This window comes from Capricornis sumatraensis, chromosome 3 (genome assembly GCF_032405125.1).
Source record: "Capricornis sumatraensis isolate serow.1 chromosome 3, serow.2, whole genome shotgun sequence".
In the NCBI taxonomy this organism is placed as follows: Eukaryota; Metazoa; Chordata; class Mammalia; order Artiodactyla; family Bovidae; genus Capricornis; species Capricornis sumatraensis.
In genome coordinates, this window is record NC_091071.1 from 1629014 (window position 1) to 1655609 (window position 26596).

General features: G+C 52.5%; 1 protein-coding gene across 3 annotated transcripts in view; it reads right to left on the bottom strand.

Moving 5' to 3' along the window:
- Positions 1-26596, bottom strand: part of GNA12 (G protein subunit alpha 12) — a 75943-nt gene that overhangs the window by 19533 nt on the left and 29814 nt on the right. For all 3 annotated transcript variants that reach the window (XR_011144696.1, XM_068969629.1, XM_068969628.1), the window contains exon 2: positions 15825-16040. Coding sequence is in view for 2 of the 3 variants with exons in the window: in XM_068969629.1 (XP_068825730.1) it covers positions 15825-16040 (216 nt within the window). In the remaining variant the exon portion in view is untranslated. The remainder of the gene's footprint in view (positions 1-15824; positions 16041-26596) is intronic.

Genomic DNA, 26596 nt, shown 5'->3' on the forward strand with positions numbered 1-26596 from the left:
CAAGGAAATGCCTACCTGCACAGCGGACGCTACTCGGTGACGACAACCGCTGGGACACTGACTCACGCGCACTGTGGAGGAATTCCCTTGCTTTTTCTCAGCCTATCTTCTACATCGGGGGCCCCCATCTACAACCGCCCCCGCGCCCAGCACAGGCTGAAGCAGAACTCCGGCCACTCCGCGTTCTTGCCGATTCTTGGAACTGTCAAATGTCTCAGTTTCCGAAATCTGGTGCACTCATAACGTCATTTCCTCTTCTCAGAACTGCCTTTTCAAGCTGTGGGCCCATTTCTCTATTGAATTGCCTGTTTCTAACAGGCATGTAGAGGTTCTTTAAGTATTCTGGACATGATTTTTTTTCCTGCAGGTTAGAGGTGGTGAAGATGTTCTCTGGATGAACAGAGCTCTCCCCTTGATGGCAGTCACAGTCCTGACCCTTTCCTCTGTCACTGTTCACGACTTCAGGTCTTCCCCACTCCAAGGTCGTGAAGATTCTTCCATGTTCCCTCCTAAAAGCCTGGAGAAAGAAATGGCAACCCACTCCAGTCTTCTTGCCTGGAAAATCCCATGGAGGAGTCTGGTAGGCTACGGTCCATGGGGTCGCAGAGAGTCAGACAGGACTGAGCAAGTTCACTTTCACTTTCTTACCTCCTGAAAGAGACTCAGTGTTGCTTTTCCCTTGCAGGTCTCTAATCCAGTTAGCTGGGTGTGTACACAAGGCCCACCTTCGTTGTTTTCTGTGTAGTTCCACCAATTTACTGATCTTATTGGATTTGACAATTCAATAGAAAAATGGGCCCAAGGTTTGAAAGGGCCTTTCTGAGAAGAGGAAATGGTATTACAGGCTCACCAGATTTCAGAAACTGAGGCTTTTGACAGTTGCAAGAATTCACAGTATCTCATTCTGTACCAGTACCTCCATTGTAGTGGTTATTAAATTGTTTTAAAAAATAAAGCTTAGTATCTGTCTTGTTAGTGAAAGTCAAAGGATTAGTTGCTCAGTCGTGCCCGACTCTTTGCGACCTCATGGACTGTAGCCCGCCAGGCTCCTCTGTTCATGGAATTCTCCAGGCAAGAATACTGGAGTGGGTTGCCGTTCCCTTCTTCAGGGGAATGTTTCTGACCCAGGGATCAAATCCAGGCCTCCCACGCTGCAGGTGGATCCTTCACCATCTGAGCCCCCAGGCAAGCCCGTATTATTAGAGAAGGGGTTAGCAGACTTTTTCTGTAAAGACCCAGGGGGTAAATGTCTTAGGTTATAGGGCTTCATATAGTCGTCTTTACCACATATTCTTCTTTAAATGCAAAAATAAACCCCACAAACAAAATTTAAACTAGGGGTTCAAATTAAAAAAAGACAAAAGAAAGCTAGCCTGCAGGCAGTAGCTTGCTGACCTCCAGGAAGACCAACTCCCTCCCACTTTACTCTTCTTCCAAAACTGTCTGACATCACCCATCCTCAGGAGAATGCAAGCAAAGCCACAGTGAGGAAAACGCAGCCAGGCTGGGGACTCATGCTTCCGGTTTCAAAACTCGCTGCAAAGCTACAGCAATCAAAACAGTGTGTTACTGGCTTAAGGACAGATACACAGGCCAACGGAACAGAACCGAGAAACCAGAAATGAACCCAGACACGCATGACCAACTGACGTTCGTCAGCGGTGCCAAGGCCACTCGGTGGGGAAAGAACAGATGTTCAGAAACCAGGGCTGGAGCGAGGAGTGTCCACGTGCAGGGGGAGGCTGGCCTTGCGCCTCACTCCACAGGCAGACACTCGCCCGGAATGCAGCGACCCCGCAGCGTGTCCAGCAGCCTGAACACAGGAAGCAGACACGGGGGCAAACCCTCCGGATCATGGATTTGGCAGCGAGTTCTTGGATTTGATGCCAAAAATATGACCAAAAAAAGGAAAAACCAGACAGGTTAGTCTCCGTTCTTTCTCAGGTTTCCAACACTCCATCTGGGATCCCTTTCCTCTTGCTTGTTCAGTTCAGTCGCTCAGTCATGTCCGACTCTTTGTGACCCCATGGACTGCGGCACACCAAGCTTCCCTGTCCATCACCAACTCCCGGAGCTTGCTCAAACTCATGTCCATTGCTTTGGTGATGCCATCCAAGCATCTCATCCTCTGTCGTCCCCTTCTCCTCCCGCCTTCAATCTTTCCCAGCATCAGAGTCTTTTCCAATGTGTCAGTTCTTCACATCAGGTGGCCAAAGCACCAGAGTTTCAGCTTCAGCATCAGTCCTTCCAGTGAATATTTAGGACTGATTTCCTTTAGGATGGACTGGTTTGATCTCCGTGCAGTCCAAGGGACTCTCAAGAGTCTTCTCCAACACCACAGTTCTTGCTTATAGTCTTTACAATTCCTTTAGGGTGGATTTGCTGATGACAAACTTCATCTGAAAGTGTCCCTGTCCCATCCTCAATTTTACAGAATTCTGGCTTAGGAGTTGTGTTTTCTCATAGGCACCACCTCAGAGCATCATTTACTATTTCTGGCTTCTGCTGTAACTTTGAGGATGAAAGCTGTCAAAATGTCACTCGTTGAAAGCTCATCTCGACCTTTTTCTATAGTTACTTTTAAGATTTTTCTGCCTTTGGTTTTCTGCAGTTCTGTTATGATTTATCTCCTTATGGGCTTTACTATTAATCTTGCTTGGGATTCACTGGAATTCTTGACCTTTTGTTCTGAGGCACTTTGTCAGCCGTAACCTGTTCCAATGCCGTCTCGGCCGCAGTCTTCTTTCTGTACGTCCTGCTTAAATGGACACTGGACCTTCTCACTCCATCCTCCGTACCTCTCAACCTCTTTCCTATCTTCCCTGTTCTTGCCTCTCTCTTCTACATTCTGATCTGTTTCTAGGCCCAAGCAGCAAATGGAAATCCTCTCTGGAAAAGATCCTCTAACCCTAAACTTTCTTCCAATATTTCTTCTACACTATTAATACTCTTTTAAGGGGTACAAACTACCAAGTTTTTATTTTTGGTTTTTGTATTTTTCAATTCTACAAGTTCTAGTTTGCTCTTTTAAAATAGGTTATAACACTTTTTCGGAGAAGGCAATGGCACCCCACTCCAGTACTCTTGCCTGGAAAATCCCATGGATGGAGGAGCCTGGTGGGCTGCAGTCCATGGGGTTGCCAAGAGTTGGACACGACTGAGTGACTTCACTTTCACTTTTCACTTTCATGCATTGGAGAAGGAAATGGCAACCCCCTCCAGTGTTCTTGCCAGGAGAATCCCAGGGATGGGGGAGCCTGGTGGGCTGCCGTCTATGGGGTCGCACAGAGCCGGACACGACTGAAGCGACTCAGCAGCAGCAGCAGCAGCCCATTTTTTAGTAAGTTTCCAGTCTTTCCTGGAAATATTTTCTTTCTTTATGCACATATCAGGTTATATATGTAGAAAGAGTAGTTCTTTATACACATACTTTATACACAGAACTTGACGGGGGTGTGAAGGACAGCTGTGTCACAATCTGTGCGTGGTGAGCTTGAGGCCTGAAGCTGGTGGGCCTGCTTCTGCTGTCTGTCCTCTCTTCTGGTTCCAGCAATTGCGGGCTGTTGGCTGTTCCGTGATGCCTGCTGTCCTTAAAAACGTCATTTGTGGGGAATCTGCAAGGCTTAGGATTAGGCCGTCTTTCCCAGAGAGAGTTTCCACTTGCTCCTTGGGCACACGACCTGTCTGGAGGCCCTTTAACCTGAATTCAGAGCACTGGGGTTCCGGGTGAACCAGGGGTCGTTTCGCCTCTTTCCTGCTCTGGCTTGGCAGCCAAGCCCAGCTCTCTTCTCTCCCCTTCCTTTTCTGGGCTTACTCTGGCCTCACCCTCTGAGGTCCCAGCTTATGGCAGAAGTGTCTCCTATAGATTCCTCAGCTTTGGCAATCTTACGTTTCTCCCTCGTGGTGAGACCTTGAGAAGTCTGCAGAACGTCACAGCTTGGGCTTGCCGTTTAGATCACTAGCTCTCTCAGGGAGAAACCACTGCTCGGGGCGGCTTATCTCTCAAGGTTCAACTGTCTTAGGGTTTGGCCTGGTCATTCTTCATGGTCTTGTCAGCGCTTATATGCTTTCATAAAGTTATTTTAAAAATTTTATCTAGGATTTTAAATTATTTTCAGCAGAATTCTCTAGATAACTAGTCCACTGTAATGAGAAGCCGGAAATCTTGCAATTACTGCTTTAGGATGGATTCCTTGGGAGCTGAGCCACTGCCGGAGGATTCAGCACTTTACGTTCCAACACACACCAAGAAGCTGGATCAGTTTATGCTCCTGTCCCGTGTGTGTGTGAGTGACAGGACCTATTTCCTGAGACCCCAGTCAACCCAGGACATTATCAATCACCGCCCCTCGTTACTGCTTCTATGTGCGTTTCCGTGGTTAGGACAAGGCTGGTAATGCTGTCTTCCTTTGCTCGGTCCCCTGTCAACATACGAGAGCTTGCTCACACAGGCTGAAGCTGTCTGACGCACTTGGCATATAAAAACACCTTTGTTTTATGTTGAGGGTTGTTTTTCTTCTGATTTGTCATTTGCCTTTTGCCTTACTTTATGCTGACTTTTCCCATACGAAAGTTGAAAATGTTTACTTAGTCGAAACCGGTTTTCTTTTCCTCTGGGGTTTCTGGCCTTGTTATCCTGCAACATCTAGCATTTTAACGTCTACTGTGGATCGCATTTCCATCCTGGGCCGTCCCTGGCTCACAGACCCGCCAGAAATAAGGCTTGCAGCGACATTTTCCACAAAGACCTATATTAAAATAGGTTTTCTGAGGTCTGTAAGTATATAATACTCACTGTGATGAATGAGACGGAGGGGAAAGGCCAGCATCACAAGCAGGAGCACGAAGTTTCTCACCAGCACGAGGTCCAAGAATAGCAAATACCCCGCTTCCCGCTTCTGCGCCCTCAGGCCTGAGCCACCCCAGAGGGAAAATAAGAGGGCCACCCTCCATGGAGCTGGGACCAGGACCCGAACACACCACCGATGCGTCCTAACCTCAGCTGGGCCATTCAGCAGCTTCAGGCAAATCTCTTCAAGCCCCAGGCCTCAAACTGTCGCAATGTCGAGCAGGGTTTGGTGACAGGATCTCTCAAGTCCCTCTCACTCTAATAGTAGGTTTAGGAAGGCTGAGAGTTCCCCATATGGATCATACTGGCAAAGTTTATTTAGTTTGAAAGGTGGAAAGACACACCCAAGTGAAAGTGAAAGTTGCTCAGTCGTGTCCACCTCTTTGCGACCTCGTGGACCATAGAGTCCACGGGATTCTCCAGCCAGAATACTGGAGCGGGCAGCCTATTCCTTCTCCGGCGGATCTTTCTGACCCAGAAATCGAACCAGGGACTCCTGCATGGCAGGTGGAGTCTTTAACAACTGAGCTGTCAGAGGAGACACACACACACACACAGACACACACAGACACACACACACACAGTATCAAACCAAAACTAAGGCAGTAATCTCTGATGAGTCCACTTTCTCGAGAGGCTATTCACTAACTTCTGACATTTCTGACAGTGTGAGAGAAAAGATGATGCATCGATGCATTTCTTCATGTCTTTGCATACATGCGTGTGCTGAGTCACTTCAGTCATGCCCAACTCTGTGCGACCCCGCGGACTGCAGCCCACCAGGCTCCTCTGTCCATGGGATTCTCCAGGCAAGAACACTGGAGTGGGCTGCCATGCCCTCCTCTAGGGGAGCTTCCCGACCCAGGGATCGAACCTGGATCTCTTATGTCTCCTGCACTAGCAGGCAGGTTCTACCACCCGTGCTGCCTGGGAAGCCCGTATATCTACGTACAATCAGATTAAAAAGCTATGGCACCTCCACACCATGGAATGTGACTCAGAAGTGAAGAGACGTCTACTGACCCAGAGCAACCTGGGTACATCTCAGCAGCACTAGGCTGAGTGAGAAGAGTCAGCCTCGAAAGGCCACAGTGTGTGTCATTCCATCTGCACGGTGCTCCCTGGATAATAACCGTTTAGAGACCGAGAGCAGACAGCTGGCTGCCAGGGATGAGGGACGGTGGGGAAGGAAGGTGACTCTGGGGGCAGCAGGAAGCTCCTCTCCGTGGAGACGCGTCTCGATCGCGGTGGTGGTTACGCCAGCCCTTTGTGTGGCAGAGCGTGACAAGGCCACACACACTCGCTGTACAGGCACCAGACTGCAGTCACGGGAGATGTGACTGGACCGCTGGGGAAGCCTGGGTGAAGGGTGGGGCCTGTGTGCCCTGGCTGTGTCACGGCCTGTGGATCCGCAATCACTCAAAAAAAAAGTGTTAGAAAAACACGAGCATCTAGTGGGAGCCTGGCACAAACCACGAGGAGCCTGCGTCCAACGGGAAAGCAGCCGCGAAGGGCGGGCAGCGACTCGCCAGCGAACAGACACACACGGCTAACACGCACGTGGCCTCCCTGGGGCTCAGACGGCAGAGTCCGCCCGCAGCGCAGGAGACCTGGGCTGGACCCCTGGGTGGGGAAGGTCCCCTGGAGAAGGGAATGGCAGCCCACTCCAGCATGCGCGCCTGGGAAATCCCATGGATGGAGAAGCCTGGCGGGCTACAGTCCACAGGGTCGCGACCAAGTTGGACACGACTGAGTGAGTGAGCACATGAAAAGAACCAGCAATCATGGGAATTCTCGCTTATCAGGCTGGTCAGAATTGAAGAAACATGCACACGCGGGCATGGAAGAACACTCTCTCACAGCGTGCAGAAGGCGCAGCTGGCCCGACGCGAAACCACCAGTGAGACCCTAACCTACCAGTAGCTGGAGCCTGAGAACTCAGCCTGTCCTCCCCCGGCCCCCCACCGCCCGGCACAGGCCGGGGCGGACCCACCCGGGGAGGGCGCGGGGACCCTGAGCTGCCGTAACTCTGCCCTGCTCAGCTCCATCAGGCCTGGCATTCCTCAAGGTAAGGCCCGAGGAGGTGAAGGAAAACTGGTCTTCGCTGAAAGACTGGGTCACTCGGTCCGACACCTGTGTCCTGGCGGAGGGCTCGGGCCTCGAGAAGGCGCCTGACATGTCCTGACAAGTGGGGCGGCACATGCTCTTGCTCGGAGGGCCGGTCCAGAGCCGCTCACAGCGAGACGCGCTCTCCACCGGAGTGCTGAACGCGAGAGAAAATGCAGCACCGAGCTTGCGAGGCTCCCGTCGACCGTCAGGCCTGAGGCGCAGGGGACCCTGGTGAGCCGGGTGGGCAGTGAGACTAGGCGACCTGCATGTTCCTCTCCAGGTGAGGCCCTCAGACCCGACACCACTCGTCACCCCCCACGCCCGTCACCGGGATCGCGCAAAAGCCTCCGTCGGGCCTCCCTGTCTGTCATCCACACAGCTGCCACAGGGACCCGGCTAAAATGGGACCAAGCCGTCCCACTCCTCTGCCCCAAGTCCTTCCAGCGGCCCCTCGCAAGGCCTCCGTGAGCCCCGCTGCTCTGCAGAGCCGCCCCCACCCCATCCGTGCACCTGGGACGCACGCCGGCTCCCGCCCCCGGGCCTCTGCACTGGCTGCTCTTCCGGCTGGACACTCCCCTCACCCCAGACCCAGCTTTCCCGTCTCCTTCAGAGGGTGCTCACATGCCCTTGGGGCGCTCCGTCAGCTCGGACCAGAGGCTGAAGCACAGAGGCTTAAACACGGCTGTGGGCCCCTGGCCACGCAGTGTATGCGGCGTCCTCTTGTGGGTCGTGCTGACCGCCCAGGTTCTCGACGCTGACGGCTTGTGGGAAGGAGAGAGGCCGGAGTGGACTGCCCGGTCATTCAGAGGGCCAGTCTCAGACCTTGTTCCCATGGTGACGGCTTGTGGGAAGGAGAGAGGCCGGAGTGGACTGCCCGGTCATTCAGAGGGCCAGTCTCAGACCTTGTTCCCATGGCGACATTCAACCAGGATGAGCAGGACTTGCAGCCTGGCTGCAGCCACGCTCAGCTCGGCCAGCACGACGGACGGGAAAACGAAAGGCGGGGAGGACGGAGAGCCCCGATGGAAGCGCCCCGTGACCCCTGACCCCTGCTTCTCCCGTGAGGCGCCTCCACATTCCCCACCCAGTTCCCCGCTTCACGCTCGTGCGCGCGAGCACACACATGCACGCTCGCCTGTTGCTGGCGTATTCACTGTCTGTCTGCCCTCGTCAGAAAGCCAGCTCTGCACGGTCTGATCTCCCTGTTTGTCCGGTGTGCTTCCGCAGGGCCTGCGAGTGTCTGGCATGAGGTGCTGCCCCACGGAACTGTGCGGAGCGAATGGATTCCATGAAACGGACAGACGCACGAGACTGGAGGCACAGTCGCGAGGTGCGGCCCGCGTGTAACACCGTGAGGACAGCACCCCCGACTCGGCCTTCCCGGGGTCCACACTACCGCCAGGCCCCGCCGCCAGCGTCCCAGAGGCAGAAGGTCCCCAGGGGCTCCGCCAGCTGAGAACCACGCTCGGCTGCCTCCCCAAGGGGTGGCCTCTGAGAGGAGCGGGATGGGCCTGCAAGTCTCCGAAGGAGAGGGTGGGCTCCCCTTCCCACCTCCTCCCGCTCCTGCCTGGCGGCCACGTCTGAGGACAGGAGCCACACGGCAGGACAGGGCAAGGGTCTGGACAGACACCGCCCTGCCAGCCCTTCCTTCAGGTGACAGACAAAGGGTGTGTCCCTGCTGCTCCGGCTTCCGGGGACAGTACAGACGCCCAGGAGTCTTCGGCCTGCCACAAACACTAGGGGCCTACCACCGTTCCAAAGTGGGAAAGATTCTCTGAAACATTCCGGACGGTACCATGGGCAACTCCAGGGAAAAGGCACGGCCGCCCACGGCACTTTCTGGGGGTTCTCTTGTCTTCCTTTGATTTAAACCTTCAACTATAGCATTAAAAAAAAATCAAGTGGGTAGGGTATCTTGACAGTGGAGAAAAGAGGAAGCGGCAAAAGTGGGCCTGGGGGACGCTGAGTCTGGCAGACAGACCCCTGGACTCCACCCCTTCAGAGGGGCCGAGAAACAGCCCTGAGCGGCCTGCGGGCATCGCTTGCCATTCAAACAAGCTGTGACTTCAGGACTTCTTTCTTTTTTGTTTTTATTGAATTGATCACAACATTCTTCTGTTCTCCGTTTTATTTTCTTGGCCCGGGGCATGTGGGATCTCCGCTCCCAGACCAGGATCAAACCCGTGCCACCCGGCCCCCCACTGGAAGGCTAAGTCTAACCCCTGGACCTCCAGGTCCCAGGAGTCATCCCCAATCGACCAGCAGCCGTGACACTGTTCCTCCAGCGGCTGAAAGTGACCGCCAGACCCCGAGAGCGGATTTCTCTCCTAGAAGGACAAGGAGCTGGGTGCAGAAAACGCCCCAAACTGCCCGTTCACCATACGCCACGTTGTTTCATGTGGCCTCAAAGTCACAGAAAGTTATCACGGCTACAAATCAAATCACCTCATCTTCCATTTACTCTCATCCTCTAGTGCCTCAAAAGCCTGCTTCCTAAGAAAGCTCAGGGAAACAATTCTGAAACCCAGTTAAAATCACACCAGCAAAAGTATAGCGAGTGTGGCCCTTTCACAGCGTCGTCTTCCAGGATTTCAAACAGCTCAGCTGGGATTCCAGCACCTCCACCAGCTTTGTTCATAGTGATGCTTCCGAAGGCCCACTTGACTTCAGACTCCAGGATGTCTGGCTCTAGGTGAGTGACCACACCATCATGGTTATCTGGGTCACTAAGATCTTTTTTGTACAGTTCTTCTGTGTATTCTTGCCACCTCTTCTTAATATCTTCTGCTTCTGTTAGGTCCATACCATTTCTGTCCTTCACGGTGCCCATCTTTGCACGAAATGCTCCCTTGATCTCTCTGATTTTCTTGAAGAGATCTGCAGCCTTTCCCATTCTATTGCTTTCCTCTGTTTATCTGCACTCATCACTGAGGAAGGCTTTCTTCTCTCCTCCTGTTATTCTTGGGGACTCTGCATTCAGAGGCTGTATGTTTCCTTTTCTCCTCTGCCTTTAGATTCTCTTCTTTTCTCAGCTATTTGTCAGGTCTCCTCACAAAGACAACCATTCACCTTTCTGCACTTCTTCTTCTTGAGGATGATCTTGAGCCCTGCCTCCTGTACAATGTCACGAACCTCCATCCATAGTTCTTCAGGCGCTCTATCAGATTTAATCTCTTGAATTTATTTGCCACTTCCACCGTATAAACGTAAAAGATTTGATTTAGGTCATACCTGAATGGTCTAGTGGTTTTCCCTACTTTCTTCAGTTTAAGTCTGAAGTTGGCAATAAGGAGTTCACAATCTGAGCCACAGTCAGCTCCCGGCCGGTCTTATTTTTGCTGACTGTATACAGCTTCTCCATCTTTGACTGCAAAGAATATAATCAATCTGATTTCGGTGTTGACCATCTGGTGATGTCCATGTGTAGGGTAGTGATCCGTCGGATCAAAGAAAAAGCAAGAGAGTTACAGAAAAGCATCCACTTCTGCTTCATTGACCACACCAAAGCCTTTGACTGTGTGGATCACAACAAACTGTAGAAAATTCTTAAGGAGATGGGAATACCAGACGCAGAACAAGACGCAGAACTGCTTCTGTATGCAAGTCAAGAAGCAACAGTTAGAACCAGACATGGAACAACAGACTGGTTCCAAATAGGGAAAGGAGTCCATCGAGGCTGTATATTGTTACTCTGCTTATTTAGCCTATATGCAGAGGACATCATGCAAAATGCTAGGCTGGATGAAGCACAAGCTAGAATCAAGATTGCTGGGAAAAATATCAACCTCAGATATGCAGATGACACCACTCTTACGGCAAAAAGCAAAGAGGAACTGAGGAGCCTCTTGATGAAAGTGAAAGAAGAGAGTGAAAAAGCTGGCTTAAAACTCAACATTCAGCAAACTAAGATCATGGCATCCAGTCCCATCACTTCATGGGAAATAGACAGGGAAACAACGGAAACAGTGTCAGACTTTATTTTTCTGGGCTCCAAAATCACTGCAGATGGTGACTGCAGCCATGAAATTAAAAGACACTTGGATCCTTGGAAGAAAAGCTATGACCAACCTAGAGAGCATATTAAAAAGCAGAGACGTTACTTTGCCAACAAAGGTCCATCTAGTCAAAGCTATGGTTTTCCCATTAATCATGTATGGATGTGAGGGTTGGAGCATAAAGAAAGCTGAGTGCCGAAGAATTGCTGCCTTTGAGCTGCGGTGTTGGAGAAGACTCTTGAGAGTCCCTTGGACTGCAAGGAGATCCAACCAGTCAATCCTAAAGGAAATCAGTCCTGAATATTCATTGGAAAGACTGATGCTGAAGCCGAAACTCCAATACTTGGGCCACCTGATATGAAGAACCGACTCATTGGAAAAGACCCTGATGCTAGGAAAGATTGAAGGTGGGAGGAGAAGGTGACGACAGGATGAGATGGTAGGATGGCATCACCGCCTCGACGGACCTGAGTTTGAGCGAGCTCCGGGAGCTGGTGATGGACAGGGAGGCCTGGCGAGCTGCAGTCCACGGGGTCGGAGGGAGTCGGGCACAACTGAGCACTGACCTGAGCAAAAGCACAGGCAACTGTCCAAGTAACAGTAGCCTGCGGGGTCAAGCCCTCCTGCAACGGGACTGGTTTGTTCTTTTTCGAAAAAGATGTAACTACCACACAGCACAAGCTGATGTCTGTTGCAGGAATGCAAAGGAGAATTCTGGGCACTACTTTATCCCAGAGCCTCACTGAAGAAGCGTTCCAAGCCTGAGAACTTCAAATTGTGTTTCTCTGGCCCTTACGGAGTATATGCATCGGGTGAGGGGTGGGTGAGGCCCACGGGGACCCTGTGGGCGGATGCGGTGACCCCGGGGTAACCGAAGCCCAGATGTCACAAAGCCTGGGCAGACCACACGTGGACTTTGTGTCAGGAGTGAGACGGGCGAGCCGACTCTGCTTATGCTCAGCATGCCACTCTCTCAGCCACAGAGTAAGTTTCCTCTTAGAACCTCATACCCGCCCGCTTCTAAGGCAGCAGCAGCCACACACACAACGGAGGCGCACACCTCTACTCTGCTCTCAGCCCCAGAGTGAGCCTTTTCTAGCAATCCAGCACTCTCTGATGACGTTACAAAGACTCAATTTTTCTAAACATGACAGAAAAGAAAAAACAGTCTCTGTAATTAGCAGAATCGCTTGACTTTCAGAAGTCAAGAAACAGACTTCCCTCCTCTGAACTGAATCTCCAGTTCCATCCTCCAAAGCCGAAGGGATGAAGACATTTTCAAGGAAGTATCATGCCCTGCCACTGTGAAACAGGAACTGGGAGGAGGAAAAAAATGATTCAGAATGCAGTCAACTCTGTTCTTTTGTATTTTTTAAACATTCAAGAGTGTGAAGCAAAAAGCATCAGAGAGAAGGGCCCATGGTCTCCATGTGTGCTGGACCCCAAACGTCGGAATGAGTAAGCGTCGGGGTCAGAGTTGGTCAAGCGGATTTCAGTCAGGACTCCGGCAGAGGCACCAAAGTGCCCCGCAGCCGCCCAGTCTGCTAAGAACAGCTGCACCAAGCCCATCGGAACGGCAAGTCGCCAAACGCAGCTCAAGGGCTGTGATCTTGGGAGTCCCGCTCACCGCCCCTGTCCCACAGTGGAGCGCGAGGGCTGGACGCTCATCAGGTCTCGGGCGCCCCACGGGGTATCTCCCTGCACGGCATCCCCGGCTCGGGGAGGTGGTGGGCACTGCTGCAGCCTTGTGCCGGGGAAGCCAGGCCAGGACTGACCCAGCACCGAGGAGGGGGCAGAGCCGAGAAGCATGCCAGCCACACACAGAGCTCCCACTCATCCTCCACCCCCAAACTTTGTCCTGAGCCGACCAAGTTCCTTTACTGGGTACGGCAGCTGGAGGCGGGACATGCACAAGGAGCCTGCCGAGCGGGGCGGCACCTCTCTGGCCCCCTCCGCCCAGCCGCGCAGGCCACACTCTTGCAGAGACACCCCCGTCCACGCCTAACAGGGCCCAGTTCATCTCCACCTCATCCTGAGACAGTCTGCCCCCAAACATCTCCCTGCCCCCTCCTGTCAGGTGGAATCGCTTACCTTCTCCCTTTATGCACAGCGTAGCTGGATGCTCCTCAATCACACTTCTCAGCATATTCTATGGCGATTATTTGCTTGGATATCTGTCTTACCAGCTTTGGGAGGAAGCCGAACTTGACCTCAGCAGAGTGCCTGGCTCACAGGCAAGGCTCAGTGAAAGAGCACCCACCGCAGTGCCCAGCGAGGAGGATGCACAAGGGTCTGACAAGCCGCCCCAGCACACTCACACCCCAGATACAGCACTTGCTAAACACGGCTTGCAGCGCTCAGCTCTGCAGCGTACGTTTCTTTCTGGGGTCAACTCTCAATTGACAACGGCAATTTCCACTCACACTCTGAAGAGACTACTCTTTCCCAGACCATTTCAGTTTGTGGGTTTATGTGGTGGGGGAAGCCTCGGGGCTTGCCAGGGGGCACAGTGGTCAAGAACCCACGTGCCGATGCAAGAGGTGCAAGAGACGCAGGCTCGACCTCTGGGTCGGGAAGACCCCCTGGAGAAGGAGGTGGCCACTCTCTCCAGTCCTCTTGCCTGGAGAAGCCCATGGACAGAGGAGCCTGGCGGGCGGCAGCCCATGGGGCTACAGAGAGCTGGACACGCCTTGGCACCCACGCATGGTGGGGGGACCTAAACCCCAACTTCACACGTGAGCGTCTGTGTATTCTCCAGCTGTAGCCATGCCTGACGGTCACGCCCTTTAGAAAACTAACAATTCTTTTCTGTAGTAACTATATCTCCTAGCTCATTTGACTGTTTCACTTTAATCTTTAAACTTGAGAATGAATGTGAAAATCGAAGTTCTAAAAATGTCATCCCTCAGATCCACTGATGGATATTAAAATCCGTGGGTGAAAGCTTGAAGGGAAACAGGATGTCTGCAGAGTCGCAAAGCCCCCCCCCACCAATATTTACTAATAACAGAGGACAGCAGTGATCTCACAGTGGAGACGCGTGGCAAACAGCACATTAAGCGAGTAACCCAGGCCCCCGCCACCAGGAAGCAGACGCACCGCGAGCTCACACCTCAGAGAGGACGCTCAGGGGACGCAGCGTCACTTAGTCGTTTTCTTGCTCATCCTAGTGATGAGAGAACACCAGACTGACCCAAAGACGGACGCTCTGCAAAGTGACCGAGCAGAGCTCCTTCCAGGTGTCCAGGTCATGAAGACCCAGGAGAGACCGAGGGGCTGGCCCTGATGGAGACCCAGGAGACGCCAGGGCCAAGTGCAGGGTGGGCTCCTGAGCCTGACCCTGGCTCGTGAGAAGGACATTCAAGGAAAAGCAGCTGAATCTGAATGAGGTCTCCAGTTTAATTCAGAGCAGTGTGCCACTATCAATCTCCTGGCTGTGCCGAGACGACTGTGTAAGACGAGAGGGTGGGGGGATCAGATGAAAAGTACGCGGAAGCTGAACTGAAAGGAACAGCTCAAATACAGGAGGCAAGTGCACAGAACCCACTAGTAAGAATCAGCAAGAGACATAAATGGGCATTTCCCAGAAGAGGAAACACACACAGCCAGTAATTCAGAGAGATCTCAATCAAGCCCTAAGGAGACGAGGGGGATACAGTGTGTCCCAGCTCCCTCGGCTACGACGGGGCTCTCGCGCACCTCTGGAGTCGGACGGCACCTACGGGGGCTTCTGCTGCTGACACAGGCGCAGCTGCTGCAGCTGCTCCGGAAGACGACGGGACGCATTCTGTCTGTCTGTCTGCAGGCGCAGAGGCCCTACAACCGGCCAGTTCCCCTCCACTGTGTATGTCCTGGAGACCCTTGGACATGGGTACCTGGGGACGCACGGGAGAGGTCAAGGGGCATTCGTTTCTAACAGCAAAACACGGAAAACGACCCCAAAGTACACCCATGAGGGAACAGGCATGTCCAGTACACCCACATGGCGGAAGAGCAGACGGCTGTGGACGAGCAAGACCCACAGCCACGCACGCTGCCTAAAGACACGTCACAGCACGGCAGGGCCAGCAAGCTCCATATAGCAAGAAGCCGCTCGTGTGGAGTGTGCCAACAGGGAAGACTCAACACTCTGCTTTTAAAAGATAAATGCCTATCATGGCAACACCACAGAGACAGGCAAAGGACCGGTGCTGTGAAACTCGGGATCCCGGTTCTCAGTGAGCCTTTTGGACAACCCAGAGAGGGGGCATTCACAGCAGCCGGGCACATGCATTCCAGTTACAGGAGAGACCTCAGACCCATCTCTGCAGACAGTTAACGCTGAAGGATGCTTAGGAGAAAAAGGGAATGCAGACAGGCTAAACACCCCAAACTTTCTGTTTACAGACTCATATCCTAGATGAAGCTAAGCGACAAGGACGACTAGGCTTTCTGAAACTTTCCGGCTTTAAAATGAAAGGGAAGAACCTAGGGGAACAGCTCGGAAGAGCTCATGTGCGCTTCCCAGGGACAGATCTGAGGCCATTCATGGTCTGCTGGGCAGGACTCATGCGTCACAGCTGGGACATTCTCCTAAGGATGCGTTGATTTCCTACGAAGAACGATACTTGGATAGTTTGAGCTCATTGAGTTACGCCAACACTTAGTATTTTAAGAATCCTTCATATTCCTTGAACGCAAACATTTATCTAGCCTGAATGAATTAATATCATTCCTTTTTGAACCATTTACACGGTTTAATCAGCATTGGGTATTTCTGATCTTCAATACCAGGATTTAGAGCAATTTACGGTTCGCCTGTGCTTTCAGAGTTTGTAAAGGGGAATCCCATGAGGTCTAAGCCCGTGGTGTCCAGACAAGGGCTCACTCACCAGCTGGAACTCGCTCCTGCGGCTGAACGCCTCCCTGATGCCGGAGTCCCCCCAGAGCGCGCTCAGGGCGGGCACGTACAGCTGGAAGGTGGCGGGGTCCACGGGCAGCCCTGCCTTGTTCTCGAAAGCCATGAGGAACATCCCGTGCTTCTCATTTTCAGAGTACTGCCAGGGGATACCGAGCTTGTCTCGTGCATCGACCAGAACCCTCGAGCCCTGGGAAAGAACAGAAAGACGACGTTCAGAATACTGCCAGGGGATGCCGAGCTTGTCTCGTGGATCGACCGGAACCCCTGAGCCCTGGGAAAGAACAGAAAGACGACGTTCAGAATACTGCCAGGGGATGCCGAGCTTGTCTCGTGGATCGACCGGAACCCCTGAGCCCTGGGAAAGAACAGAAAGACGACGTTCAGAATACTGCCAGGGGATGCCGAGCTTGTCTCGTGGATCGACCGGAACCCCTGAGCCCTGGGAAAGAACAGAAAGACGACGTTCAGAATACTGCCAGGGGATGCCGAGCTTGTCTCGTGGATCGACCGGAACCCCTGAGCCCTGGGAAAGAACAGAAAGACGACGTTCAGAATACTGCCAGGGGATGCCGAGCTTGTCTCGTGGATCGACCGGAACCCCTGAGCCCTGGGAAAGAACAGAAAGACGACGTTCAGAATACTGCCAGGGGATGCCGAGCTTGTCTCGTGGATCGACCGGAACCCCTGAACACTGGGAAAGAACAGAAAGAAGACAGAGGGTTTCACAGCGCTGCGAAGGCTGAGTTGCAGTGGAGAAAGCGGCGTGGGCATGGACGGTCGTAGAAGCAGGAGGCTCAGGAGCTGCCAAGCCTGCAGCCAGCGTCTGTCTCTGGGTTCGCTCTGTCCCGGCATGAGTGCTGTGCTCCCGGGGACGTGACTATCAAGGCGGAGGCTCGCACAGACCACATCGCAGGTCTGCCCTGTGCCGTCCCTCATTTGAAAAGGTCCCAAGAGGGAGACGACAGGTCGGGGAAGAAGTGGCCACACACATGCCTAGTGCCGTGTGGAAACAGAGCGCGAGCCGCGGCGCTGGCAGGGCCCGTGCCTGAGGACAACTCCAGCTGCAGCCCCGCTGCCCTGTCGCCGCGGAGGAGCACACACACAGGCCGTCAGCGCCGGGGGACCGAATGGGGAGCGGGCGGGAGCGGGTCACGTCCCAGGCGTGCCTGGGAGGGTGGGGAACCGGTCTCACTGTCGTGCTGATTCCCTCCCGGTTAGAAATACAGCCAGGATTTCCCACCTTGTCCTCACCTCACTGCAGAAGCGGCCTGAACTAAACCAGGATGAGGGCAGGTGGCCAAACTGCGGAAATGCTGCTGTGGGGACAACGCCTCCCTGGGCAGGAAGCAGGCGTGGCCCATCACCCTTGACTCCGTGCTCGAGCATGATCAGCGCGGTGTCTGCGGAAGCTTCTGGGCTCTGCTGGGGGACCTGCTGAATGCTCCCTGCGCACCAGCACTGGGTGAGCCATCTGCAAAGGCCTGGGCTGGCTCAGAGCCGTCTGGGGGACCCAGGACACAGAGAGCAGTCCCCTGTCCCCCAGCACAGAGGACATCAGGATATCACTGCCCAGCTGGCACTTACTTTTCTGAGAAAAAGAAGAGCTTTATTGGAGCACAGGTCACATAACAAACAATCCCCCATTGACTGTGTAGAGCTCAGTGGCTTTCAGTTGGCAGTTATTCTAGAAACCTGGGGCAAACCAGATCTCTGCTGGAGCATCTGCTGAAAGGTAACCAAAGGTGAGGTGAAAGGCGAAGGGGAACGGTGACCCAGAGTGCAGCTGTGGCCTCCCCTCCAGACCCAGTGCCCAGCACTGCCGGGTCAGAAGTGCCCCTGTGAGCGCCTGCCCCGGGGTCCATGCCCAGTCCCTCTGACCCACAAACGCGTTTAATGCTTACTGGGGGCAGAGCACTGAGATACACACTGCGGGAAAACCGAAGGCTGATGAAGCAGTGACTGGGCTCCCGAAACTCAGAACCTGGCCCAGGAGACACAGACATGGATTTAAATGATTCACACCCATCAACAAGAAACACAGGGCTTCTCTGGTGGTTCAGACGGTAAAGAACCTGCCTGCAATGCAGGAGACCTGGGTTTGATCCCTGGGTTGGGAAGATCCCCTGAAGAGGGGAATGGCAATCCACTCCCGTATTATTTCCTGGAGAATGCCACGGACAGAGGGACCTGGCGGGCTATAGTCCGTGGAGTTGCAAAGAGGTGGGCATGACTGAGCAATTACAGGTAATAAAAACGCAGAAAACCACAAGGAGAGAATTCTTTAACTTGACAAGGGACACTGACAAAAACCTCTGCAGCGAACAGCAAAGATCCACGGTGGAAGATGGCGCTTCAGGTGACAACGGGAATGCGACCAGAACGCCGCCTTTCACCACTGCTATTCGACACGGTTCCACGGCAAGGCGGGGGAAGGAAATATAAGGTACATGGATTGGAGAGGAAAAAATAAAACTGAGCCTGTCTGCAGATGAAACGATGGTCTGGGTACAAAATCCCAAGGAATCGATCAAAGAAAACCTCCTAGAATCCAAGTGAATTCAGCAAGGTTGCTGGGTACGAAAACTGACAAAAGTAAAATGTCTTTCTATATACTAGAAATTTACATGTGGAAATGGAAATTTAACATCGTAAACTCTTTAGACGTGCCACGTGGTGTGCAGGACCTCAGTTCCATGACCAAGGGTCAAGCCTGCTCCCCCTGAGGTGGAAGCGTGGCGTCTTAGCCCCAGAAGTTGCCATTCAAAATGCAGTACTATTAACAATCACAAGCCCCAAAACGAAACACTTAGGTATAAGTCTAACGGAACGTGCACAGGACTTGTACGCTGCAAGCTGTAAAATGTGGATGAAAGAAACCAAAGACCCGATGAAAGGTGGGCAGACCATGCTCGTGGATCGGAAGCATCGACGTGACAACGGCACGCTCTCTACACTGACACATACAGGCTGACCAGTTTCTATAAAATCCCAGCAAGAGCTTTCATGGATGTGGATAGAACTCTTTTAAGACTCATATAATCTAAGGCACTAGACTAAAACAATCCTGAAACAGGAAAATTAAGTGGGAGGAATCTGATTTCCAGACATGTTATTACATAGCTACCATCAGCAGGACTGTGTGGTACCGGTGATGGACGAGGCACACAGGTCAATGGGACGTAACAGAAACTCAGACACAGGTACTATGGTCAGCTGCTTTTTTTTTTTTTTTAGATCCAAAAGCAATTACGTAGAGGAAAAGCCTTTTTAATAAATGATATTGAAGCAATTGGACATCCATAGGCAAAGAAAAAACAAAATCAAAACAAAACCTTGATCTAAACCTCACACCTTATACAGAACTGACTCAAAACATAAAGCTACAGCATAGTAGAAAATCTTCAGAGTCCACAACTTGGCGAACAGTCCTTAGACATGACACAAAATGCGTGGTTCATAAAGGAAAAATGGCTTCCCCGGTGGCTCAGAGGAAGAATCCGCCTGCAGCGCCGGAGACCTTGGTGTGACCCCTGGGCTGGGAAGGTCCCCTGGAGGAGGGCACTCAGCCCACTCCGTACGCTGCCTGGAGAATGAACCCCCACGGCCAGAGCCTGGCGGGCTGCAGTCCGTGGGCATGCAGACTCGGACGTGACCGAGCAACTAACACACGCGGCATACACCGACACACTGGCTTTCATGAAAGTTAAAGCTTTTGCTCCTCAGAAGACTTTAAGGGAATAAAAAGACAGGCTTCGGACTGGTAGGAGATACTTGCCAACCACACGTCTGACAAAAGACTCAGGTGTAGAATATACGAAGAATGCTCGAAAGTCAACAATTTAGAGAAACAAAACAATCCAAAAGACATGGAGAGCTGTTTCACCAGCAAGCACGCAGACAGCCAATAAGCAGAAGACAAGATGTCCAAGCTCACTGGCCACCAGGGAGAAGGACCCGAGCTCTGATAAGAAGACGTCACGACGCGTACGAAAACAGCCCAAACCGAAAAATCAGCGCCAGCGCCGAACGGCGGTGAGGAGGCAGAGACACGCCAGCTCTAACACACCGCCGTGGGGATGCAGAACGCGACAGCCACTCCAGAACACAGTTTTCCAGTTTCTTAAAAAAAAAAAAAGAAAGAAAAATTGAGCCTACACTTAGCATACAATGCAGCATCCCGTACAATGTCACTCCTGGACATTCATTCCAGAGAAATGAGAGCTCACGTCCCCACAAAACCCTGTGCAGCAACGCTCACAGCAGCCACAGACTGGCAACAACCTCGGTGCTAGGCGTGGCGGTGCTTTAACAAGCCAAGTGTTCAGCCGCGGCACCTCGTACCACGGACTTCAGGGTGAGAGGAACGGGCCACTGATGTGTGCAACTTAGATGGATCTCAGAAAAGCATCCTATGGGATTCCGTTCATACAATGTTCTTGCAATGATAAAATCATAGGGATGGAGAGCACAGGAGCGGCTCCTGGGGGCGGAGACGGGCAGAGGCCTGCGGCTGTGGCTGCGCAGCTGGAGGGAGCTCCCTGTGGTCTGGGGCAGGTCTGTGTCCTGAAGACACAGCGATACGTGTCAGAGGCTCACACACACTGGACCAGCCTCAGTCTCCCGGGTTTGATGCTGCACTACAGTTAAACAAAATGCAACCACTGGGGGAAACTTGGAGATACCGCTCTGTGCAGTCTCTGCAATTTCCTGCAAATATGTATTTCAAAATAAAAAGTAATGAAAAAAAAAGTTAACTAGCAATTAGAGATATATATGTTCCAATTACACGGTGTAGGAAGGGAAGGTTACTAGAGGCCAAAGGAAGAGAGACTGGTAGGAAGAGCTGAGGCTGGAAAACACTAACCTGAGTGGAGCTTCTGAAGCCCCGGTTCCTTTCAAGTGCCCACAGCTCATCAGAGCCCACTCATCCGGAGGGCGGGGAACAGGACTCAGACCAGGCCCCCGCTAGCCTTCCTCCCTGCCTCCCCCGTCCCTGCACTCTCTGAGACATCACCCCAAACTCCCCACTGCCTGCAGAGACACAACGCTTCAGCAAGCACCTGAGCAGGGAGCAGGGATTTCACTGGTGAGATTCCAGGCAAAGGGTCAGGCTCCTCGGGGCGAGTCAGAGAAAGCCTCCCCAAGGCCGGCAAGAGGCTGGGTCAGGACCCCAGCCCCCACATGCCCCGAGCCAGGCAGCCAGGCTGCCCACCACCCTCGACGGCCCTGCCCACACGACTCCCACGCGGCACATGCGCTCTGACCACGAGGTGTCTACTCGGGGCTCCGACTCCCCGAGGAGCACGGCCCCACTCACGGGTTCAACTGAGCTCCCTCGGGAGCTGATGTCGGAGGCGAAGGCAGGGAACCAGATAGGCCTCAGAGGCCTGAGTGCTCGTTTACCAAGACTGCTTTCAATGCTGTGCAGACCAGGCCTGCCCTAATTATTGGGGTGAACATAGGTTTGGCTTTAAAACCCCGGTGTATCCAAAAGCAGCCTGTGTTCCCAGTGCATGCTGCCACCCAGGCAAGCTGGAACTGGTCCAGATTAGCTTCACCCAAACTCGAAGAAAAGGCCCCTTATTTCTGTTTTTAGAAATCCAGGGAAATTGGCAGAACTGCCGACAGACTTAGAACGCTACCAGCAGTGTAGCCACTTTCTGGGTCTCGTTCACGTCATCTGGAGGGAAAGACAGCAGGCGGGAAAACAAAAGCGACAGCTTTCTTTTGCCCTGATTGTGAATTATTCCAGTCAAAGACCACTCTCTACTAACTGTTCTGAATCTGCAAAACCAAGCTCCAGGGAAGTTTTCTACTGTGGGACATCTGCTGAAAATCTGAGTCCAGTTTTCCTTCATTTTTAGCAAGAGCTTAGGGCCTTTCGAAATGTTATATACACTCTATTTTGCAGAAATGGTAATTATATACATATATATGTATCTCCCTGTCATGACACAGAGTTGCTAAGTCTTAAAAGATACTAATACAGCAGGCATAGCTGAATGATAAAATATCTTGCCCTAACCTTCTCCAGTAAAAGGCCAGTTTCCTAAAACACAAAGGCTAGGACAATTCTAAAACCTATGTACACTCACAAGCAGAAAACAAAGCAGAAGACGATTTACTTGAGTCTCAGTAGCGGCTGCTTAAGAAGTTCTCCTTTCAGTAACAGTGTTACCTGAAGTATCGATTTGTTCAATAACCATGCATTTTATTCACTCACCCAAATATAAACAGGTAAAGTGCTAAGCAGACTGATGACTTCACCTCAATACTATATGACACTTTAAACTGTTCGAAGAACACATTTTTAAAACAACTTATAAATCCAGCAGTTTCAGCTTCTAATCAAAGAACAGCTCCCCTGTCTGCTGGAGATGGTACATTTGGGGTTGGGGGGGCGGGGTTCGGTTTTACTGGAAGAAGACCAAAAATCACAAATCCTGTTATCTTGTTTCAAAATAGATTTTGTTAGTTTAGCCCCTAATCAAACCAAATCTTCTCAGATTAGTCATTCCTTTCTAGAATCTTCCCACAATAAATACTAAGGCTCAGAAAGATGTAAAACGCTAGCAGGTCAAGTGAGCTTGCTCCACGGAATCGAGCTACATGAAGAGAATGGCAAGGTTTTGCGTGCTCGCCCAACTAGAAAGCCGCGTGAGCACTTGCAAAGCTCTGTGTTTCTATGTTGCTGTTGTTTTTTTTAAACCCGCTGGGCAGACTTGTTTGCCTTTGGCCAGCATCCAAATAAAAGAAACGCTGCCAGCAATGTAAACAGGATGCATTTCTTTAAGTTAATGAGCCCAGCAAGCAGAGGCAGATGGCTCCTCTTAGCCTTCTCTGAGGCTGGAGTGGAGGCTACCTTCTAATTTAGAGGTCGGAGGAGAAGCGAGGCGGGGAGGGGCGTGCAGGAAGCGGCCCATCAGAGCGCCGTCAGCCCCGGACACAGAGCTGGCGGGCCTCCGGGGCCAGGCCCCGTTCCCACCACGCCCGTCCTCCCATGAGCTCTGGGAACAAACCTCTCTCTGCCCTCATGGCATAGCCCGTCCCTCGCCATGCTCCTACTTCAGGAGGGCTGCCTGGCAGAGGGCTGTGCCAAGGAACAGGGACAGGCCAGAAGGGCACTCCGCATGGCGCCTGCTCCGAGCTCGCAGCACCGTCACAGAAGCCGGCCAGAGCGGGCCGGAGATCACCACCACCATCAGGGAAGGGGGAGAAGGGCCGCGGGACAGTGGGAAGCGTCCCATCAGCGAGGGGAGCAGGTTAAGCCAGACTGCGGGGAGCTAAGACTTCTGGAATTTACTCTGGAAGACCCTGGGAGCAAGCAAGGCTCTGGGAAGGAGTGGGACAAGGGCAGGGCTCCGCCTCCAGACTCCAGAGGCGGGAAGGAGCAAGCGCAGGTGGGGAGGGCGGTCAGGAGGGGCGGCCAGGCTCCCCCGTGCGGAGATGACACACAGCGAGCTGAGTCCCAAAGGCAGAGAGCATGGGGCGGCTTAGGAGGGGGTAAGGCTTGGACAAGTTTATGACAAATTAAATTTAACAGGGCAACGGGATATCCAAGGCCAAGTTTTCAGAAAATAGACGAATTATAAGGAAAACTCCAGGTGTAAGAAGTAGAAGTAAATTAGCACATCAGCTTTTTTTTTTTTTTTTTTTTGCTGCCTAGGAAAGGCTGGTTCCCCTGTAAGCTGAAAAAGAAAAAGAAAGGAATTCCACAGCAGTGCAGAATTCCTTGGATCTTCTAAACTGGAAAGTGAAAAGCCATGCTAAATTTCAGACCTCAGGACGTAAGGGGTTGTGAAATCGACTCCTGGAGCCACATGCCGACCACCGGCCACTGTGTGTCATCCACTCGTCCAGACGTGTGAGCCAGAAGCTACTCGACTAAACGTCTCACTAAATGTTACAAAGACAAACAGAGGTGTGCGGCGGGGTGCGGCGAGGAGTGAAGCCTTCTTGCTGAGGGCAGAAAATATTAAATAAACTTAAGACTAAATAAATACTAAATGTCATTCCAAGAGGAAAAAGGCCTGTAATCACTACAAACAGGTAACACGGCTTAATATGCTGTGTTCAGGGTTATCTAGAGTCAAGCTGGGACTCAGCACCGTGGATGGAATGATTTAGTGAGAAGTTTTAAAATAAAAATATAGCAGTAAATACCTGAATAAACTGTAAACAGCAAGGGTAAATGCGTCATAGAATCCCCATTTCAGTTAAGACAGATATGCGTATATACGGAGAGACACCCATGGGTGTGCGTGCGTGTGAGCTCATTTCATCTTCATGGGGTGTGGAGGATTGTGCCCACTTTACAGATGAGAAAACGGAAGCTCGACCACCCAGCCGTCGAGGGTGACTCCGGGACTCTGAAGCGTGTTTTTCCACCTCCATTCTCTTCCTCTACGGGTGTGTCTGGGGAGATAAGGGCGCAAAGAGGCACGAGGGAGAAGCTGTCTCTGCCTGTTGCCCGTTTTCACGCAGCTGACAGCAGGCGCCGAGGCCAGAACCATCTGAATTGACCTTCCATGACCCAGCATTTCTGGTGCTCTCCAGAATTTTTTCTTTTAAAGCCACAATTCAGCTAGAAGCATGGGATATACTACATGCCTGGCTAAATTAGAGGACACCGAGCAAGTTCAGAGTCTCCTTTAATCTCTAAACAGTGGAAGCCTCACACACCGTCCTGGCAGCACTGTCGCGGGATAGCCTGTGGCCGCCCTGCCTGACGCAGGCGCCCCCAGCCACCCGTGGCCGCTGAGCAGAGGGCCGTGGCCAGCCTGAACTGAGGTGTGTTAGTTCAGTGACTGGGCTTCAGAGACTCACTACAAAAGACACATGTATTTTGTCTTTTAATACTGATCACAGGTTGACATGATACAGCTGGAAGTCACAAACCTCCTGAGATTATAACATCCTGGATGTTTCCAGCCCTGAAAGTGTTACTGTGAAACCGCTTTAGAGTGTCCTCTCCCTTCCTTACTGTGGCTGATCTGGAGAGCACGGTGGCGCGGGTCACAGTTCTGTGGGACAGTGCTGCTTGTGTGCGCACGCTAGAATCAAACTGCTTCACACCGCGCACTCCCGTTCATGCATCTCCTTCCTGCTCATACAGACGCGGACAGGACACGCCGTGGCCTCCGACATGGGTGCAGAGGCCATGCGCAGAGGCACAGGTCAGCAGCAGCCTTGGCAGGACGCGGGCTCTGCCACCTCGGTGCCTGTGAAAAGTGGCTTCAGTTCCTCAAGACACCGGCCTGCCCCTGGAGCCCGCGCCTCCCCTGCAGGCTGGCACCCGCCCCGGTAGGCCCACATTCGCAAGGGGTCCAGAGGGGGTGTGCTGGACAGCACTGGAACTCCGGCCGCCGGCCTCTACTGGGAGGAGTAAACACCACCCGCCCCGCAGTCAGCAGGTGCCCTGGTGCCGCCTTCGAAACAGGCCCACACCCCCACCACTTCCTGCCACCCCCTCGGCGATGGCTTTGGTCCAGCTGCCAGCATCTCTCACCTGGATCACGGCAAACCTTCCGATTGGCCCTCACGTCTACACGTGTCCCCATCAGTCTCTTCTCAAAATGAGGTCACGGTGCCCTCTGCCCAACCCCATGGGGCCCTTTCTTATTACAGGAAAAGCCCAGAAGGCCCGACCCCTCTTCCTCCTGCTCCACGCCGTGGCCTGAGCACCTGTGGGACGCCCACGACCCTCCTGCCCCAGACATGCACAGGGCCTGCTCCTGTCTCCTCCGAGCCTCTACTCAGGTGTCAGCTCAGCGAGGCCGTCCCCGGCCGCCTTAACCACCGCCTGAGGCCACCCGGCAGCTGCCCTTCCCACCCTCCCCTGCTCTTTCTCGAGCATTTACTGCTGCCTAGCGAATGGGCCCGACAGTCACTCACCCGTCTGGGTTGCCCCGTTTCTCCCCCACTGGAACGAGCGGCCCCTGAGGACAGGCTCCTCTGTCTGGTTTGCTCAGCCCGAACCCCCAGGGCCGCACACAGATCTACGGCTGTCGACAGGATGAGCTCAGCGGTCTCGGGTTCCTCGGCTGCTAAGCCAGGATGAACAACCCTTCCTACTTCTCACGCTGCAGCAAGGAGTACCTGAGGCAATAGATACCGGATGCCAACAATCAGATTCGCCTTGTGCCAAAACTGGTCTACAGAAAGCTGCAACCTGAACGTCACTAGTCATTCAAAGTCCCTTCTCACGGGAAATCTGACACGTGAGGAACCATTATTGAGGTTAATGAATTAATAGCCACAACCTGAACGTCAATAGTCATTCCAAGTCCTTTCTCACTGGAAATCTCACACATGAGCAATCAACATTGAGCTTAATAAATTAATATCATCCCATTCTTTATTTGAAAGCAATTTAGTTACAAAATGCGTCTGGAAAGTTCCTTTTAAAACTATCCATTTTGGTACGTCAAAGATAAAAAGAAAAGCCTGTTTAGAGGAAAAGTTCAACCAAAGCAACAGCCTAAATGACTGTAACAAGTCAATGGAATCTGCAGAGTGACAGTTTAAATAGAGGCATACATTTCACCCGTGTGAAATGTGAAATGCGATTTTCTTAAAAGCGCACGGGCGCCGTTATGATAAGGCAAAAGCAAGTCTTTAAAAGCTCACTGGATGTGGAGCAGCCTCCAGCATGAGGCCAGCTCCCTCAGCAGGCATGACAGTGTCCCGTCCTTGCAGGGAGACGTTCTAGCCTCAGAAAGGGATCAACCCCAGAAGCGGAGG